Genomic DNA, 16,632 nt, shown 5'->3' on the forward strand with positions numbered 1-16,632 from the left:
TATCTCCACAGAATGTGGGTGTGTGGTCACTCTTAGCTTCATTTCTCCCCATAGACCTTACTGGCATGGGTGTCCCTACCAGGAGCTTGTGCTCCAGCCTGCATTGCCCTATGGTTCAGTAAAATTACTGGGCTCTCCCACCACGACCAGGTGGTGACCACGGGAGAGTTATTATTATTATTATTAATTATATCCATATTAATTTGTCTCTATGTGCATGTTATTACTGTAATTATGTTAGTTTAAATTTATTTAACATTATATTCCAAAATATGTTTTCCATTTTGAATATGTGATTGAATATGTCCTTTTATTAAAACTGAATTGTTCCAAAACTATGTTCTTTACCTGAAGATGACATTAATAAAAATGTTGAAAGTGCTCATATTAATAAAAAGTATTTTAATGCCAAGAGACAGTAGTTTTTTAGTAATTTAATGGATATTATCTTGGCATGGTAATCTAATTGTTTTTATACATTTGTGCCAGAGCTTATAAATCCAATATAACTTAAAATTGGTTTTCTTTTTCTTGAAATTATATACAGTTGTGGATTTTTGGTTATTACGTATAAAGCCAAATGAGCTACCAGATTATTAAACCAGTTTAAGGCTAATTTTAATAATTAAATAAACAATAATTTGACTACAGGTAGATAGATAGATCACTATATCTTGATAAATTGAATAATTATAAATAAATTAATTGTTAATTTTATTTTAGAAAGTTCTAGAAGAAAAGAATTGGCCTGGAACAGGACTGAAACCCCTGCATGTTGTGCAGATATACCAGATCAGACAGATGTCCAGGTAGTGTAATTGGTAATGCATCTGCAGGGTATGCAAGAACTGTGATTTGAGTCTCACTCCAGGCCGATTCTTTTCTTCTAAATCTTTCTAAATTAAAATTACAAATTAATTAATTTATAATTATTAAATTTATCAAGAAATTTATCAAGCAAAACTGCCTACTTCTAGTCAAATTACTATTTATTTAATTAGTAAAATTAGCTTTAAAATAACCAAATAATCTGGTAGATTGATTGGCTTTAGGTAAAAACAACAATAGTGGAAGTTTATATATGTATATTATGAAAAATTTTAATTTCACACAAACTTTTATTTTAAACACGAAAAAGACAATCATTTTATTGCTTTTCCTTTCTAGTTTAAAGCTATTTTTAATGATTTTAAATAATTCAAACATTAAAAAAAATACGTTTTACAAACTTTCAAAATTCTTATCTGCAGTCCAATTTTACTTGATATTTTACTCATATTCATGAGAATAATTTTAAATTTTCTATATTATTTTTATTAGCTTTTATAATACTTAGCATGTAATATACTTGATAATAAATAACTAATACTATAATTTATAATTTTATATTAATTAATTTTCTTAAAAAGTAAATTTTTAATAACCTATAAAATGTACTAGCAACATCTTTCTTTCTAAGATCAAATAATTTCATGGTACCATCTTGTGATCCACTAATTAATATGTAGGGTTCTGTTGGATGGAAACATACTTTATTTACTGTTCTTTTATGGTCTTGATAAACAATGTCTGTAAAAAAAAGTTACAGTAATTTTATTTTAAATGGTAAAAACAAAAATAAGAAAATATTTGAAAAGATTTAAATCATTAATATTTGGAAGTATGGATCCATGTTTACAATTATATAAATTTAACTAAACAATCAAATTTAAAAATGAAAGAAGCAAAAAAGATTTGAGTATAATTATCACTAAAATGGTAGATTCAAAGTAACTCCCCATAATGCAGCTGGCACACCAAAAGTGATGGAAAATATGAAGAAATATGACAAAGTACAAAAAGTGTGTTGTATATTTGACATAATTTGCTCCAGAAATCAACAGGAAAGTCAAATATCAAAGTTAAACTTTCCTACATATCAGAAGAAAAACATGTTGTAACTTATAAATTTGGGAGTTAATAATAAATTAACATGTTATCAACTAAAGGATCTGACTGAAAGTAAATTATTTCAAAAAATATTTTAAAAATTTTACTAATTTTTTTATGGAGAAATGTAAACAAATGAAAATCTTGAATTTCTGTTTAATCTTTTATGTGATACTGTTAAAATATAATTTATGATCTTTTATAGTGAAATTAATATGATTCTATTACATTAATTATAATAATGACTATAAACATTCATTAAGTTTTATATACACTACAGTTTATTTTAAAAAACAATGGATATTATATCACAGGTTTAATTGTTACATTAAAAAATCAAAAAAATTAAGTATGTAATAAAAATTTACTAGATATTTATTCTTATATATTTTAATTATTTTATTGCAATTTGAATTATATGTGTTCTGTCACTTCTTTCTTAATTCATTCCGGAATAGAAGATCTGTACCAAAATCACTTGGTTTACAAATTATGAAGAAGAGACAGAATGCATAAATATTTTATTACAAAATTACTTGGCAATGTCATAAGGCCATCCCTCAATTTTTACTTTTTCCATTTTTATTGAATTAAAAAATAATGAAATTGCCTTCTTCTTAAAAACTGGATTGATGATTAAGTACACCAAATAAAACCTTTATAATCCAGTAAATAATTTTAATGTATAAAAATAATATATAAAATATACATATGTTGACCTGAAGCATATCTTGTGTAAGACTGAAAACATGTGTCAAATTACAAACTAAACTTATTACAATTTAATGAATAATTAAGAGCTCTAAAGGAAAAGGAAGAGGAAAACTTCACATAACATGGATTAGAAACATCAGGGATTGATTGGACAAGATGAAATCTGAGAGAAGCAAATTGTAACCATTGGAGAACCATCATTCATCAGAACAACTCTTCAACAGGAAAAAATCATGGAAATAAAATAAAATTAGCTAAAAAGAAATTTGTAAATTTAGATATATAGTAGTATATAAGATGTTCATGTGAACTGAATCTGACTGACATGCTGTTAGGACAGATTCACATTTTGTTGTATAAATATCAACAATACTTAAATTGCATTATATAAAATTATAACAAAATTTATGTAACATATATTTCCATTCAATTACTTCATTTTTAAATTTAAAAATATATCTAACCTTGTTTTGATCTTGAATTCTTATTCAAATTCCAAGTAACAACTGCTCCATTAGAAGCTGCAGTTGCCAGTACGTTATCTAAGAAAATATTTAAAGAATAAACTATTAAGTTATGGTAAAACGGGAAAAAAGGAAGAGTTTATTACAACTGCTTTCTACTAGTATAAAAAAAGTAGGTTTAATCAGAAATTTTCAATCAAGTTAAAAAAATTCAATAATTTAGACACATCAGTATTTTGTATTTTATATTAACAATATTAATTTCCAATTAATTAATACTGATTTTACATTCCTTAATAAAATGTATTTATTAGGTTCAGAAAATTATTTCACTGCAGAAATTAAGAGTCCTACTCAATTTATGTTTAATTAAAACAAGATATTATATTAATATTGCATTTTATTATTCAATCCTTTACACTGGCATGGTTCTGTTATAAATACTAAATTTCTGCATTGTCTCCTAGACTGACCAGATGATCAAGACTATTACTGTAGTCATCTGGTTGATGAAGGCACCAGTCTGTCACTCTGTGGACCTAGGTTCAAGTTTGAATGAGCTTGATAATTTTCAGAAGTGGATCAATTTAAATATGTCAATCTCCATTCCTTAAACATGAAAATCCTCCTGCAGGTCTGGCTGGTGCCATGAGAAGCATGATTAAATGACATTTTATTACTTTATATATAAAAATAACTCTTTCCATAATTTTCTTTATACTGAGTGATCAAATGAAATCAAAACTTTCAAAGAGTTTGGCAACACCATGAGTCAGACAACAGTGCTATGTTTGTCTGGCCTGCTTTGCATTGCAAAAAACATTTGAATCTTAAACATTTATTTATATGTTCTTGAGGAATAATATTTGAAACTGTAAATGAATACATAGAGTAAAATAAAGTAAATATATAAATATAAATTTCAACGACAACTCTTACTTTGTAAGACTGACAATTAATTATTTTCATGGTTGAATGAACAGAACCATAAGATAACCCAGTTTCATGAGATGTTCATTGAATTTGCTTCTAAGCATGACCAAATCTTGCTTTCTTCAAATAACATTTTGTTCATGACAACTTTTTTCCCATGAACCCTGCGGACAATTTATTAAAAAGTTTGTAAGCAAAAACTCTCTAAGTAAAGATGATTTACAATAATTTGCATATTAATTTTCAATAATTTATCTTCTTTAAGTAACTTTTCACTACAAAGACTCTAAAGTAAGATATTTCTAGTAATAAATCCTATTTATAAACAAGGTCTACGTGGATAATATATAACCAAAATTGAAATGTTTAAAGACAGAGGCACAAGAATTTAATATCAGCTCTTAATTTAAATAAAAATAAAGCTAATATTAAACTAGAAAATTTGTGCTTTGTGATAAATCAGTGTGAAGTCACCAATGAACAGCATTGACAAACTCCTTAAGCTATTTCTCACAAATTTTCCTTTCATTTGATCACTCAGCATAAATTAAAATCGAGCCCAGAAGAAATTAAAAGTCTCACCTTCTATAGGATTCCAAGCAACATCAACACAACTGAAGTTAAGATTGAGATTTTTTCCTACTCTTAAGTTGAGACATTCAGTGAATTCGTCATCTTCAATATTGAAAACTTTAAACACTGTTAATAAAAATAATATATAATTTTATTAAATTACTTGTTATTATAATAAACACACATTTATTAAGAAATATTTTTAAAAAATGACTAAATTTTATTGGTTCTTATGTAAAATTACAATAATGAAAACTAAAGAAAGAAAGAAACAAAATTCATTTTTACTTTTAAAAATCTTTATGTTAAACTTGAATAATTTACTGGAAATTTGCTAATTAACAAATCTAAGAAACATAAAGTTTGGGTGTTTTATATATGGTAAACATTTTATAAGGAGAGCATAATAAATGATCAGTTATAACTAGACAATCATTAAATGCATTTATTCACAACCATTATACTGAATAGGCTAAGATTTTGACAGTGTTCTCTTTGAATTTCCTTACGGATTGTTTGAATGGTAATACTGTATGCAACTATAGCAAACAACCCACTACAAGCAATGCTCATTAGTAGACATAGGTGTTATTAACTGAATCTTAATCAATTAACAATATTCACCAATCTGTATACCATTAAAGCTCAGTGGGTGCCCCTGAATGTATCATATGTTGTTAGATAAAGAGGAAAAATGTACAATAGATGTCAAGTATAAAACAAATTTATATGATAAGTTTGATACAAATATTGCATATTTGAGGTGGTTAAAAGTTAACTAAATATATCATTTTTCTATTAAAAAAAATTGGATCTATAATATGTGCATATATATGAAAATGAAGATGGTCAGACAGAATAGTAAAGGTATCAGTCTGCCACTCTGGGATTAAATGTGAGTCCCAATTAGATCAAAAAGTCTGCCCAATGGCTTCAGCAGATACATTAGGCTCTAGCCCTCATTACTCAAACCCATGAACATAAGAAGTTTACTTAGTATCCTAGAATGTATACTTTTCATAATTTTTATTTTCAAATATATATGTATCATGTGCATATTTAGTTAAATATTTTACATTATGTATCTATGTATGCAAATTATTAAGGATGGGATTAAAACTCCTGATGTTTGATATACTAAATCTTTTTAATAAAATTTTTTAAATATAATAACCATTTCTTCCTGCAACTGCCACTTGTGCTGAATCTTTGTTGGCTGCTAATGCATTTGCTGGCTGATCGAGAGTAATGGACATAGTTTTTGCAGACATATTGAATAAATTTTTCAGTCATGTGTTCTGAAATAAAGAATTTATAAATTAATTTATTAATATGCTCTTAACAAATTTAGTCATGCTATTAAAAACCATATTATAAATATTGATTCTTAAATAATCTACAGTTAGAAGTAATTAAATATTCAATATTTAACAAAAGTGGTTTATTCAGCTTAAAATGTCACTAACATTAATACCATAGTATTTTCTGAACAAACATACAGGGTCTTTCAAAAAGAATTCTACCACTTTATTTTACTCTAATTATGTTAATTATTCTCTGAGAAGTATGTATTGTACATTAATTTATAGAGTAAATATTCTAGTTTCATCTACCATCTGCATTCGAACATCTTTTTGTCTACTGCCTCTAGGAAGTGCCGTAAACAAAAAATGGCAACTCCACAACAGAGAAGGCATTTTATGTTATGCATATAAAACAAATTTATATGATAAGTTTGATACAAATATTGCATATTTGAGGTGGTTAAAAGTTAACTAAATATATCATTTTTCTATTAAAAAAAATTGGATCTATAATATGTGCATATATATGAAAATGAAGATGGTCAGACAGAATAGTAAAGGTATCAGTCTGTCACTCTGGGATTAAATGTGAGTCCCAATTAGATCAAAAAGTCTGCCCAATGGCTTCAGCAGATACATTAGGCTCTAGCCCTCATTACTCAAACCCATGAACATAAGAAGTTTACTTAGTATCCTAGAATGTATACTTTTCATAATTTTTATTTTCAAATATATATGTATCATGTGCATATTTAGTTAAATATTTTACATTATGTATCTATGTATGCAAATTATTAAGGATGGGATTAAAACTCCTGATGTTTGATATACTAAATCTTTTTAATAAGTTGGCAGCAGACAAAAAGACACTTGTACACAGATGATATATGAAACTCAAATATTTATTCTGTAAATCGATGTACATCACATACTTCTCAGGTAATAGTTAACAAAATTACAGTAATTTAAAATGATAGAATTCTTTTTGGAAGACCCTGTATTTGATGGCTTTAATTGATTCCTCAAACATCAATTTCCTTCTAATTTTATGTATTTTTATCAAAATATTGTTTTTTTTAATAAAAATATTCACTTTCTTTCTATACATAAGGACAGTAGAAGCATGCCACAAATCACTGCTCATAACAATCATTGATTGCCAAATGGCAAAGCAGGTAAGGCATCAGCCTACTATTCTGGGAACCTGGAAACAAATCCAATCAGAAAACCCCATAGTTTTTGAGGGGAGGTCCTTTATATTGGGCCCCATCTCTCACTGCCTGGCCATCCTGTTGTAGACCTGGCTGAAATCTGCAATGGGCTTGATTAAAAGGAATTCTTAGCACCCACAGGGTGAAGTCAAAAATTAATAACTGATATTCATTATCTATTCTAATGAAATTCTATACTCTATGTACAGCATACAGAAACTAGAATAGTTAAATTATATTTTTTCATATCTTTAAACACACAAAACATGTTTTTATACAGGTAACCCCCGTATAACACGGCACTTCTATAGCACGGATTCGCTCTAACACGGTTCGAGAATTGGTACCATCCCCCGTATAATACGGTACTTTTATAGCACGGATTCACTCTGACACGGTTCGAGAATTGGGTAAAACCCTCGTTCAACAGGAAATGTAATCAATTTTTACATACTTAACTAATAATAGTTCACGAAAATCATTATTTTCGTGAACTATTAGTACTTAAGTATGTAAATTTTCTCTTCTCGCCTTCTGTCGATATACGTGGTCCTTCTCGAAACTTGTTTCAATGTTGCCAGATCGCGACGCTTCTGCTTCTGATGTTGCCGAATGTTTTTCCCTTATTCCATACTTGCTTTATTCTTCATAAGTGCTTAGCACCATATAAGGAAATTTATAAAGACCTTTTAACTAGAAGCAAGCAATCTAAAATTACATACATTTTGCAAAAGGTAAAGCATGGATCTGAAGATAATGCAGAAAAATGCTCAGAGGATAAGGATAACTTGCCAAAAAGAAAACGCTCTCGGTTAATTAATAGTGTTTTTAGTGATGAAGAAGAAAACATTGTTTAATTTATATTAATATGTATCACTTAAAAAAAATTTAATGAAGATATTTATCTTAATTATGAAAATATACTAGCATGTTTTTTAATTTTTGGAACCTAACCCTCCTTTTCGTATTTGTTCTTTGTTTCGTATAACACGAATTCGCATAACACGGCAATTTTTTGGAACAGAACTACCGTGTTATACGGGGGTTACCTGTATTTTGTATATATATATAAAAAAGTTTTGATATATTTCTTGGTTTAGAAATATATCAAAACTTTCTTTATACATTACAAAATGGAATATATAATCTTTATTAAAAGATTTATCATTTAGAACTTACAAATATTTTAAAATATATAATAAATTTATCAAGAAAATATGTCCATGATAGCTAATAAGTTAAATCATGGATGCTTTACAATCTAGCAGGAAGTTTCGAAGAACAAACACTTTCAATTGGAGTCTCAAACTTGAAGATGACAAGGAGTCTTAAGAAATGAATAAAAACATTTCTCCAAAACTTCCCATTGGATTTTAAGCTTTTTTAGTTTAAATTATACTTTATCCAGTTAAAATGATAACTAAGTAACATTATAGATATTTATATATAATTATACAGTGAAAGTTTTCATATTAATTAAAATATAAAATTTAACTTTTGATTAGCTTTTTAAGCATTTAATATTTTAATAATTAACTGAGGTCCTAATTAACAAATACTGATAAATCAGAAATCATTGAAATAATTTTTTTAAACATTATTTTTAAATTATATATAGTATCAATATCTTCTATTTTTTTCTTTCCTCTTTAACATTACAATGTTTTCTTCTTTTAAAATACTATGAAATAGATTTCAATTACCAGAGACTGCATATTTTTCATATGAGCTGATATAGTATAGTTTTAGGACCATCCATAAATGATTTCATGAATAATTCCACATTTTTAATCCCCCTCCCTCTCAAGTCACATTATGACAAAGCCTCCCTCGCAAATGATATCACATTGGTTGTCACTCCTGAACAAAGCCTTTGAATTATTATAACAAACACACTGCATCAATTATGCAATGGACATTAATATAAATGATTTATACTTTTATTAAAATAAAGCACTACATAACAATAGCACATTAACCAAAATTTTATTTTTGCTACAACTTGCTAGCAAGTTATTTCACTCTAATGGGTTTGTAAGATGTTTTTCAAATAACACAATGAGAATGTTGGAGGCATATGTGTCTGTAGGAATGCTTTGTCCAGTCATGTCTATATTGTCAACATCCATCCATTCAACACCTTCTGCATTACATTCCAAACTAAAGTGTTCCAAACAAATTCAAAAATTGCTTCCCTCCAATCCATGAGAGACACCGTAGTCTACAGATTTAAAAAACATCAAGTGGCATTTCTCCATATTTCTTTTTTCTTTGATAATATTCTGAAAATAAACTGTAAACTTTAAAAAATTTCAACAAACATTTTTAACAAGTCTAAAATAGTAAATAACTGCTTAAATTGCAAATACTTGTAATGTGTGCTTGGTTCAGAGTCCTGTGCCCAGATGGATATAGAAGTTCTACACATACCCGTGATCAAAAAGTATTGGGAATGGTTCAATAAAACACAAGATTTGAATTTATACATCAAAATTTATTTTTTTTCCTTTAAAGTAATCCCCTCTACTTCAATGCCCTTATGCCAATGTTTTTTTCAATCCTTGAAACATGCTTTAAAGTTGTTTTCATCAAATCACTTCAGGACCTGCAGCAAATTTTGTTTTATGACATCAATTGACTCAAAACAGTGACCACAAAGTGGAAATTTTAGTCAAAGAAACAGTCTTTGAGTAAATATGGAGCCTGTAGAACCATTTGTGAATTTTTGGCCAAAAATTCATGATTGTTAGCAGGTGCATTATTGTGGTGCAAAATCCATGAGTTTTCTCATCACAAATATAGTCATTTTCTATGAATTGCTTCATGCAAACAACATAAAATGGTCAAATATTCTTTATTGGCAGCTTGGCTAGTCAGAAGGAATTCATGATCCACAACACAATGACAATCAAAGAAAACAGTCAACATGGCCTTGATTTTTGACTGACTTTGATGTGGTCTTTCCAGTCTTGCTTCATCTTTCAAGAACCATTCACTCGATTGTTGAGTTGTTTCAGTCTGAAAAGTATAGATACATGTTTCATCACCCATAATGATGCGTTTTAAGAATTATTTGCCTTCAGAAAGCATTTCTTCAGCTATTAGAACATGTTGTTTTTGGAAAATGTTCATTTTTGGGACAACTCAAAAAAACAACACATCTCAAGCCCAAATGATCTTTTAAAATGATACTGGAATATGTTCAATAATGTCCTTAACTGTTAAACTATAATCAATGAGCACCAAATCTCTGATTCAAGCAATGTCTTGTTCATCAGTTGAAATGGATGATATACCAGAGTGTGGTTTATCTTCAATACATTCTCTGCCTTCTTTGAACATCTTGTACCACTTGAAAACTCTTGTTTTTGATATATATATATTCTTCACTAAAGACTTTTTGTAACATTTCCAGTGTTTTTGTAGGAGTAATTCTGTTGAAAAACAAAATTTAATGCACATTCTTTGTTCAATTACACTAGACATCTTGAAAAATTGCTAGCACAATTCTTTACAAGCAAAACAACCATTTATTTGCAAATGAAAAATGACAAAATACATATTGCTGCTAGATGTCAATGTCTCATCAAACAAGAAAAGAATACGATGAAGCAGCCTCTCGTACATGCGCAGTTTAAATGAATCATTCCTGATACTTTTTGATCACAGTCTGATCACAAAATTAACTTGTTTAACTCAACAGATTTTAAACATAAAGACAATCTAAGACTCCATAACAACCTAACAATTTCATAATATTAGTTATTATAATACTTGTTTCTCTTCAGATTTGTAAAAGCATGAACTGATGAGTCATTTATAACATAAAATTATTGAAAATTTGATAATGTAAATTCCACACAATTGTAGTCATAGAAATTGCACCAATCACTTTTCTTTGGTTATAACAGATTCTGTTACCAGTAGGGTTACCACAACATTTGAAGGCAAAATACAAACAGATTAGCATTAAAAGTACTCAGATAACAAAACAAAGTAAAAGGAATTTATTCATATTTTTCAATCTAGTAATTTATTCATATTTTTCAATCTTATATTTTTCAATCTAATATTTTTCAATTAAATGAAGGCATATAATATAAAATTTCAATTTACACTTTCCTTTGGGGTACCAAACACAATTTTAAATATAAGGAAACTATTTTACCACTTAAACAACAAGTATTATTAAATTAAAAAATCTGTTATAATGAATGTGCACGTTCTCTAACCCTGCATTTCTTTATGCAGCCAGAGTGTAGTAAAATGACATCACGAGCAGTGTTGGCCAATTAGAAATCAGTTTCAGTGTGTTCACTGTAAAGTGCTTCTCGAGCACTGTATAAAGAAATGCGGGGAAAGTAACAGACATTTGCATTGTAGTAACAGACATTTGCAAAGTAACAGACCATTACATTTGCTTGTGCAATGTTGCCACCTAGCCAACAAATACAATAATAATAAAAAATTTAGCACTTTTCATCAGATTTAAATCTCATTGGTTATGTTTTAACTATTAATGGCACAATCAGTTGAAAAGTACGGCCATTTTGTTTATTTTTTCCAAATACAGCACGAACACTTACAGATACTTTAAAGTATGGACTGTCCATACTAAATACCAATGTTTGGTAACTCTAGTTACTAGCCATTGTAAAGTAACTATATGATGCAAATTTATTTTTGTTATATCTCTTAGTGTTTTTACATAAAGTTAAGTACAAAAACTAAATTTTTATGTATTTTAAGTGTGACATATTTTATTTAAAAAGCATATATGATACTGATTAATGGTAAATGTGAAATGTGATATCATAGGGATCATTTCTCCTCTCATCACATTGTATCACATTCTCAACTACTACTACTCACCATGAGGTGAGACATCATTTATGGACAGCCTCTTCAATACAGAGTATTCTGTACTGGAACTATTAATGCATTTTCTTCACAAACATGAATTTATGACAAATAGCACTAAAAATCCCAAGTTTACTTGCAAGGCAGTTTAAAATTGTCCACTCCAACATTAACATTTTCTTTCAGTTCAATGTTGCTATGCACATACAATTTCACCAAAAGCTTTAAATTCCTAATTATTATTACAAAAAATTAAATTTTTTTTCTAAAAAGTTGCTACATACAAGATTTTGTTTCAAAATGTAATAAGCTAGATGTATAAGATCCTTAATACAAGAAAGCCAATTTGAAAGTTCTTGTAAATCTTTTACATGTCAAAATCACATTCTCTAGGGCAGCAATCGGCAACCTTTCTCCCCTCACAGACCACTAAAGTCACAATTCGCAGACCATTACCATCAATTTTTTAAACAATACAAAATCTGTAGAATAATGATCACAAAAGTTCAATTTTACTATATTAATATGAAACTCGCATGTTTAATTATAACAAATTAATGCAAGCCTAAAGTTCATTGCTGCTTGTTTGAAACAAGTTTATGGATCTTTGCACTTTTCCACGAAGGATGACAATCACACTCACAATATTGTTTATCGTTCATTATTTATTGATAACAGTCATTTTGTTTTTGGTTTGAGATTCGAATAAAAAACCCCAATGAGTGAAAAAAGCAACTAAGCATTTTGCATTTCTTTTATAACTTCGAGTAACCTTCAGTTGATCAATGTTCAAATTTCTCCACGGACCACCCAAATTTTCTTGTGAACCACCAGTTGCCGACCATTGCTCTAAGGTATAGCTGTAAGGAACTATTAATTTTTGTAATTGGTTTTTTCTGTAGATAATTAACTTTTTAAATAATAGTTATTATGTATAGTATAATGTACTGTTACTCTGTATCTTACTTTTTTTCCTACTAATAATCTCTAACAGGAAAGCCAATATTATAAACTTAATACTGCGATAGACTGAAGATTGAATAAATGGCCGCATTCAACAGAGTCAACAGTTGTAACCGAGCAGAGGTTTCAATCGGTAGCCGTTACATAGTTACATCTGCTGAACGACGAGCGACATATGCGTCGGAACAAACAACAGCCATCATCTATCAGTTTCAGGTAGCGTAAATAAAAGACGCTAGTAAATGTGAAGTCAAAATACCAAAACGTTCCGAGACAGAGGGAGTTCGACAGAAAAGTACTCAACAGCTCCAGAACTATCGAGTCTGCCGAACGCAACCATTCATTCTAAAAACTGTTTTTATTTCTCAGTCTTTGCATTCCAAAATTAACTTTCCTTAACTATTAATTCAGCCTCATTTATTTTCTAAGTAAAATTTGGAAGACATGAAAACTCCCTCATGGCACAGATTACTCTGTACAAGTCGATTTTAGACGGAATTCTACATTATTTATTTTTATAACAGGTCATTAATAACTCATAAGATAATAATTAATCGCTAATTGTGAGATTCAAGAGACGGTACTTACAAAACAAATAACTTATTTAAATATTAAATGTATTTAAGTATCATTTAACAATCTCATTGTTTTTTGTTATGTCAACTTGGAACCGAATCATTCGAAAAATTCGCTTAGTATCACACTACACCACGCTGTTTACAAACACATCTCATGATCATGATTACAAGAATACTTCTGATTTTCGCCGTTAGGAGCGCTATTGAATTCCTTGGGATTAGGGAAAATATTGACGACTAATTTACTAATTTGTTTCTAAATGTAAAAGTGTAGACATATTTGCAAACAATTTTAATATATCCCTTTTAAAAACAATCTTAATTTTCATCGTATTAGGTATTATTGAGATACTATGAAGTTATATCGATCCGTATTGTTTCGTTCATTTTGGTCGGGATAAAAAAAAATCCCACTTTCGTCGTGAAAGACGCCATCTTGTTTATTTGATATCACTTTTGCCAACTAATTTGTATAGGAAAAATTATATTTTTTTGCGAATTATTTCATTAAGTAAAAATATGTTAGAATCAACTTATAATAGATTTTATGAAAATAAATATTTTTGGTTTTTTTCTGTATAATATAGTACTATTTTATTTTTTAAATTCGTTCCTCCCTGCACATTCTTACTCCTTTTCCATGCCCATTATGGAGTCGATGTTTTTCGTTTATTCAGTGGATCCTCGTTATTCAGACCCTTATTTCCGATCTAGTTGAAACCATAAGGGTTTTTACTCTCCGCTCTTTAGAAAAATCACAAATTTGATCAGGCCCACAATCGAGGAGAAAGGATCATAAAGATGTGGAGTGCTTTCGTTAATAACGGTTGTTTCGCACTTCCGTCATCACGGGCGTGCGCCGCTGATTGTAGGCACTTGCAAAGTTTATACACCTTGTAAATAGATCTGGTTTTTTCCGCCCTGTGGGCACTAGGAGGACCTCTTAAAACAGACCCATTATGAATTCGGCCATGCCCACAATGGAGCGACCGGGCCCGGCATATCCGAACGGACCACCCCCCGAAAAATTCCTGGGGATTCCTTGACTCGTCCGGATTCGATCCCGGGTCACCCAGAGCCATAGACTGCCACCTTGATCGCTCGGTCATTCGGTCGGCAATAGATCTGGTCACGAACGTTACCTTACTTATGGAACAGCCATTTTGGGTCTTTTTAAATAGTGCACGTTTTAAACAAATTTGTACGAGCAGTTAGTTTTATACTAAACTAAATTTACATAAAAGTGATAAAACCAGTGAGACGTCAGTCTAATAATAATTTCGAATGATTATGCAATCATAAGTTTATGTAACTTGATCAAAATGGTTTAAAATAAAGAGTATTCTTATCTTTTGCTATCTTGATTAAAACTAATCAAATTAGTTGCATTAGTTTTATCACCTATGAATTTTTTAAAGTGGTGTAATAATATAACAGTCAAAGAAACTGTTAAATCTGGGGTAAGAAAACAACAAAACACACAGGAATGAGTCCAAGTAGGCTTTATTCCGTTGATAGCACGAACATACAAAAATTGGTCAGACTAACGAAAAGGCGGCCAAAATATTATCCAATCACATTTTACCTTATTTACGCCCATTGCCGCGACATATACACTACACCTAGAGGCAGTATACAGCAGTTGGAGCAAAGGGGTAAAAATCATGAGGGCGCCAAGTTAGAAAGGCAAAATAAAAACTTGTAAAAACATTTGTACAAAAAAAAATTGGATTTAATAATTAATCAATTCATTATTAAATTTGAATCCTTTCGACAATTATGTACACTTTTTATGCCCTTAACACCTGCATATCTTTTCGCGTCATCTGATAAAAATTGTAACAGAATATATCAGAATCAAATATTCGGCATATCTCTCCGACATTAAAATTAATCAAAACTTATTTAAAAAGCAACATGTCACAATACCGTATTAGCTCTTTGGCTACTATATCAATTTAATTTAAAATCCCAACAGTGATATTCGCATCTACAATTGTACCCAGTTTAGAATGTTCAGTTCGCTGTCATTTATCCCGTCTGCAGTTCTGTACCATCTTACTTTTATTTGATTATCTGCAGGAAATCTAAATACTGTAATCTAACATCCGAAGAATTACTTTTACAATAACTCATCATTTTACATTTTTAGCACTTAAATATAACCGGAGGAACTTCGCTTAGCGTATAATCTACAGTAGAGCCTCGATAATCCGACCGTCCTAGTCGGCAAATTTCAAATGTCCGCTAGTGATGTGGCGCTACAATATTTGGCTATGTCTTGGCTACTTTAATATTATTTTTACGTGTTTTAGCTGGCAACACTCATTCGACCATGAAAGGGAGCCAGTATTTAAACGAGGCTTAATTTTCTAATTTTTAACGATACAATAGCGACGATTATTATTTTAAAAAATTTTTGTTAGGCTTAACATCGATGAAACTTCATCGCGAAGTAGGTTAATAGCAGTATACTAATATACTAATTACATGGGATATAATAATATACTACACTAGTAATGGATTTTTTCATATTTTTCGGTTATCCGACTTTTCAATTATCCGACCAACTCCAGTCCCCAATTGAGTCGGATAATCGAGGTTCCACTGTATTGATAAACCCTAAAATGGCCGCTGCCGCAAAGGATTATAAATAGGTCGGGATCGTGTCCACAGTGCCGTAACTAGCTATTCTTGTGCCCTGTGCAAAAATTTGCAATTAGGCCCCTTAATTAATTAGGTTTGGGAAAATAATAAAACAAATACATGCATTTTGGGCTCCCCTTCTAAGTGGGCCCTGTGTGGGTGCACCTGTTTCACCTGCCTAATTACGGCACTACGTGTCCAGATCTATTTTTATAGATCTTGGGCATTTGGGTACGACGGTGAAAGGAAGAAAAAGATGGCAGCGCCCGTGCTATCGATAGTATCGTGATGAACAGATCTATTATCTTAAAATATGCGAGACAATAGTTAAAGAAGAGGTCCCAATCGTAAAATCAGAAAATAGATTGTCTTGCCGACAGAGCATTCAAAGTAGCCACAAAAAAATTAGAATGTCGGCTACGATTCAAAAAATACTCGAGATTACACATCACCGCGT

General features: G+C 29.8%; 1 protein-coding gene across 1 annotated transcript in view; it reads right to left on the minus strand.

The window, feature by feature from the left end:
* LOC111642662 (GATOR complex protein WDR24-like) overlaps positions 1–13,752 on the minus strand; it is a 34,321-nt gene extending 20,569 nt beyond the window's left edge. Inside the window, exons 1-5 of the mRNA XM_023389032.1 lie at positions 13,540–13,752; positions 5,788–5,911; positions 4,623–4,739; positions 3,108–3,185; positions 1,425–1,569 (exon numbers count right to left, since the gene is read on the minus strand). Of these exons, the coding sequence (XP_023244800.1) occupies positions 1,425–1,569; positions 3,108–3,185; positions 4,623–4,739; positions 5,788–5,884 (437 nt within the window). The 5' untranslated portion in view covers positions 5,885–5,911; positions 13,540–13,752. The remainder of the gene's footprint in view (positions 1–1,424; positions 1,570–3,107; positions 3,186–4,622; positions 4,740–5,787; positions 5,912–13,539) is intronic.
* Positions 13,753–16,632: the final 2,880 nt, after the last annotated feature.

This window comes from Centruroides sculpturatus, unplaced genomic scaffold (assembly GCF_000671375.1).
Source record: "Centruroides sculpturatus isolate CEXI.00-Female unplaced genomic scaffold, Cexi_2.0 scaffold1549, whole genome shotgun sequence".
In the NCBI taxonomy this organism is placed as follows: domain Eukaryota; kingdom Metazoa; phylum Arthropoda; class Arachnida; order Scorpiones; family Buthidae; genus Centruroides; species Centruroides sculpturatus.